This window comes from Agrilus planipennis, unplaced genomic scaffold, assembly GCF_000699045.2.
Source record: "Agrilus planipennis isolate EAB-ADULT unplaced genomic scaffold, Apla_2.0 scaffold57, whole genome shotgun sequence".
In the NCBI taxonomy this organism is placed as follows: domain Eukaryota; kingdom Metazoa; phylum Arthropoda; class Insecta; order Coleoptera; family Buprestidae; genus Agrilus; species Agrilus planipennis.
In genome coordinates this window covers 1,054,941-1,060,112 of record NW_020438879.1, presented here as the reverse complement: position 1 = coordinate 1,060,112, position 5,172 = coordinate 1,054,941, and the positions used below count along the sequence as shown (strand labels likewise).

The 5,172-nt window shown below is 31.8% G+C and overlaps 1 protein-coding gene across 1 annotated transcript in view; it reads left to right on the top strand.

Annotated features, from left to right (window-relative positions):
- Window positions 1–1,221: 1,221 nt before the first annotated feature.
- Window positions 1,222–5,172, top strand: part of LOC108737359 (protein Smaug) — a 16,017-nt gene continuing 12,066 nt past the window's right edge. Inside the window, exons 1-3 of the mRNA XM_025981463.1 lie at window positions 1,222–1,338; window positions 2,162–2,656; window positions 4,952–5,167. Of these exons, the coding sequence (XP_025837248.1) occupies window positions 2,174–2,656; window positions 4,952–5,167 (699 nt within the window). The 5' untranslated portion in view covers window positions 1,222–1,338; window positions 2,162–2,173. The remainder of the gene's footprint in view (window positions 1,339–2,161; window positions 2,657–4,951; window positions 5,168–5,172) is intronic.

The following is a 5,172-nucleotide window of genomic DNA, read 5'->3' as shown; positions in this document are numbered from 1 at the left end:
ATGAATATCCGGTCTAATTGTTATTTTTTTTCAATCAATTTCATATGTTTACCTCTCCATTCAATGACTGGAGCAAAAAATTGCTGGTATTCACTTTTTAAATCAAAAGTAGAACCCCACTTAGCTCCAACTAGACTATCTAGTGTGTCGTCGATTCGGGGTAGTGGATTCATCATTACGTCGTTCATCTTCCTGTAGTTCACATAGAATCTAGTGGAATCATCCTTCTTGCGTACCAGCACTACAGGGAAAGCCACAAAAACTTTGAATTAGTTCTCTTACTCCTTGCTTATGCATGTCTTTTTTGAAATCATTGGCATTTTCTTGGTTAGCCCAAAAAACAATGCGGTGATATGTCCAGAATATGTTAGGTTGCCTACATTTAACAGTATGTTGAGTTGCCTACAGCTACAGTATTTTTTAATGCTGTTTGTTTATTAGGTAAATATCTATGATATAGAAATGAAATGCAGCTGAAAATTGAATGCCAATTTATTCAAAAACTTTTGAAGATATAATTTAATTGATGCCAATTAATTGCGTGTCATTTGTGCCTGAAGATTGAACTACTAATTAAATAATTAATTATGCCAAGTGGAGTTTATTTTTATATCATTTATTAGTAATGATTACAAATAATTAAAAATTTTTCAATGACCATACTATTATCTATGATTCACCAATGGCGCACGCGCATTAGTAATATCAATGAAAAATAGTAGTATTTGTCTATGTATCATTGACGTTTAGTAATGGACATGGACAAAGAGATAGCACTAGTCCGAAATCATACGCCATCTCCCTCACTTTTCGAACCAAGAAATTATTACAACGACATACGGCTAAAGCAATAATATAAAGATAAATTCGGCTTACCATATTCGATCAGTATTCAAGCACAAATCACACGCAATCATTTAGCGTCAACTAATTATCATACCTTCAGTAGTTTTTGAATAAATTTACATTTAATTTCCACCTACATCCGAAACAGTTTCCTTTTTTTTTTTAACAGAACTAATGAACGCACAATTGTGATACGTACATATTTTGAACGCGCAAACGGCGCACAATTTATTGGTAAAGTTTAAATTGGAAGATTATTTATATCGGATGCCAGATTCACACAATTGTCTAGCAGTAGCCTATCTATGAGCAGTATGTACTAATGCGTCTGTCATACTTCATGTATCTGTGGATTTGTGATTAGTCATTAGAAATATGTCATTTCGTACGAATGTTTTTAACAAAATTATTTTCCTCTAGGGTGTGAAAAGACGAAAAAGTGCCATTCTGTTTACAAGTAAAAGATTTAAGAATCGTAATAAATGTGTAAAGGTAAGATCAATGTTACATATTCGAATGTTTGCGTTTGTTTCTATCCTTAGAGGTACTTTTGTATATTTATATCCATGTTACAGAATTTTCACTTCGCCAAAGTTTTTTAAATGGTAATTCAAATTCACTCAATCGAACATTTTAATTTTGTTTGCGAATATTCATGTTAACTAAAGTCATAATTCTTTATGAATATTAATTAATTTTATAATTAATGTAAAAGTTCTGACGTCAAATCTTAACTGTACACCTGTAGTAGGTACATCTACATGAAAAAGCTAACAAAATATCCAGAAATACCAGATAAAATGTAGTAAACTATTAATATAGTGGTTATCCAAATAATTTAATAAGCGTAGGATAGTTCCTTTTTCCATGTTGTTAATTGGACAAATAAGTGACAAATTTAAAATGATGAAAATTTAATTACTTATGGTAGGAATAAAAAATTTGATGTTTGCTAATTACTTGCTATTTTTTACAAAAAAACATTTTGTATTTTAGCAGAAAATGATTTATTAAAAGTATATAAATATGAAATGCAAATACTTTATTAATTTGCCATTTCAAATGCAAAATACAAAATTGTATACTATCTATGAAATATGTACCTTTTTTAATTTATTTTTTTAATACGTATTTTTTATAGTATTTAATTTGTTGTAAAACGTTGTATGCAAAAAAATAATCAAAGTTATCACATTTGGCATTGCATTTAAAATTATATTATTTGCCTTCCTTCAGCTTTTACCATACCTTCGATTTCATTTTAGTTTATTAGATCTTAATGTAAGCTAGAATTGTAAATGCATTTTAATTTTAGACACCCTCAAAAATGGAATACCCTCAAATGAGAGATTTTTCGGAATTTTGTGAACAGTTAAACGAAATGCGCCTTCGTTTTTATAAGTGGGACAGTTGTGAAAGAACAGTAGCTCTTTACTATTTAATGGTTGGTCTACCATTTGCAAACGCTCGATTTTTACAACATGCATTGGAACAGTCAATTGCTGCTGTAAATACTCCTGAAGCACAGATGATGGAAAGAAATGCAAATGACCCTATTTTTATTTCTAATCTACTTTCTGAACGACCACAGTTAGTGTTATCAATATTGTTGTCACATTTGCCTTTATTAAGCCCCAATAACAGGGAAGCTGCAGAGAGCTATCTTGTCACAATACAGAGAGTACTGTCTGAGTTTGTTGTCCAGCCTTATAAAATATACAACGAATGTGTAGAGATAATGTCTTATGTTTTCGTACATCCTGCATTTAATAAAGAAGAAAAGAAATCTTTTAAGCAAGTATTAAAACAGGTAAGATTAATAACAAGTTTCAATGTTAAATTATTAGTTTCTATTCTTATTTCATAATGTTATGGCAGCAGTATTAAAGCTTGTTTTACGTGTATTAATAAATCATGACTCATTTATTTTCGCGTGAATCGATATATTGTATCTTGATTTCAGTAAAGTTTTTGGTCTTATTGTTTGGTCCAACTACTGAACAACTTAGGAACCTTCGGTACATATTTCTTTGTTACTTGCTTCACCAATGCATTTTTCCGATCACAATTTCATCATTCTGTTCTATGTAGACTTAATATGTATTTACTATCAAGTAGCTTCACCTCTGTCATGAATATTGTTTTGCTTTTAAGTTATATCATGACCAACTAACTGTTCCAAAAATTATTAATGTCAAAGGGAGTACTCAATATGGGAATTGCTATAACTCGACCACTTTTCGCTTATGTAAATTGATGAATATGCTTATTGATTTTATCAGGAATTTATCTCTTCTTTTAAGTCTTATATATATTAGAGTTCATTAAGTTTTAAAAATCTAGTACCTACCTATTGTTCATATTTTTAAGTTGTGAGTGAGTGATGCATTATCTTATTTTGGTTATTTCTTTTTATTTGTACTCTTATAATTTACTTATTAAATAAAATATACACCAATGATACTGGTAAGAAAAAATAGAAATCTGATTTCACAAAATTTTAGTCGAGAATGTATAATGTGTTTCTGAAATAAGTAACAAGCTTGAAGGAGGCGATAGGACACTATAAAATAAGAAAATTAATTAAATGGTTTGTGGCTCGAATGTTTACTGTTTAAAACGCATTTGAGAGTTCAGACAAGAGCCAGTCCGGTCTGGTAGGTAGGATAACGCAGAAAAATATGACAATGCAACTCCTCATTCAATCAGCTGGTGGTTAGCAGTATGCTGTTGTATTTATTTTGTACTTTTGACACATGCATTGTTATTTGTTAGATTAGATTAAGTGTGATAGCCAAACTAGAATAGTTCTTTGTTTTTTGAACGTTGTAGACTTGTATATATGTATGTAGTCAGTCGAGTCAATAAGTCAGTGTGCCTGTGTCATAGGTCAGTGCAGAATAATATTGCACTGTCCAGTGCGTGAGTTTCTAGACGTTCGATTGGACATATTGGCCATGTACCCTGGCTGGCGCGTAGTCTGGATCATGGTACATATGTTTGTGTGTGTGTGTCTGTATTTACTGGTGTTGTAATTAATTTCTTTTATTGGTGAACCGCCTATAAAAAAAAACGCACCTCAGCAATGCCTCAATGGTGGTTTGGAAATTTACTTAATGGGAGTTTTGTCTCTTGACCACACTGCTTACTCATCATGCCTTCTCATTTTGTATCCAGTTAACACCTTCCAAACCTTGCTACTTATTTCAGAATACTCTGCATAAGAGAACAGTATAGTACATATTACATAAGTGTCACAACAGGGAGAAGTACGATCAATTCCTAAATTGAGTAAATTGAGTGTGCCACAATGCTGTTGATGCGACTGCTCCACCTAATAAAACCGTTATTAATCCTCAACTCCAGGTACTTCTCAACTCTAGATATAGGTCTACACAAATGTCCAGGTCAGGCAGAAATATGTATTTGTAAATGGTAAATGCTATATATATGGTATTAACCATGTTGAGATGTAGTCTTGCTTGTAACCAAACGATAGTTCTCAACCAAATTCTAGTCGTAATCTCAGTGTCATCATTTATGTATACATTATACATATAATAGCGGATTCAGGATAGCGCCTTGGGTATCTCAATATCAGGATTGAAGTTGTGTAAAGACTTCGCTATAGGTATTGTTACTGTATTCAGTATTAGAGTGCATTGGCAACTAAACAGATTCAGGGAGGCAGCTACTATCAACTGCTCTTGCCTAATTTATCGTAGATATATTATTCGGGCTAAAGCATTCACCGTCCTGCTTTTCACGAAAGCAATATTAGTTTCGCAAAGTTACATATCGATAGTATAGGCAGTCTATAATTCTCAATAAGCTTATTGTAATCTTTTTTATATATTGCGGTGACAACTGCTTTTAAATGCAGTATTTTGATTAAATCATTTGGCAAGATTCTGCCTTTTGCTTTTCTTTTCAAATCGGAAAGAGTCTCTTTGCACTTCATGTATTTCTAATCTAAAGAAGTGTGTGAAAATAATTTTATTTTTCTTGTTTAAGTACTTTTATTATTTATAATTTTTCTGCAGTGAATTAAAACATGAAGTTTCTTAATGAAAATATTAATTGTATGGTTATTTGTTATGGGCAGGTTATGGATCGAGTTTATCCAAACAATTTCAGTCAACCAGTAAACGAATCTAGTGATGAATCCGTGTCTCCCAACCCTGAACCAGTGAATTTCTTTACATCCGTTGTAGACAATCGACGTCTTAACCGTCGTAGTAATAGTTTGACTCCAGTACAAACAAGTTCCCATGAAAATCTCTCTCAGGTTCCTGAAAATAACTGGTCCTCACAAGAAAATCTTTC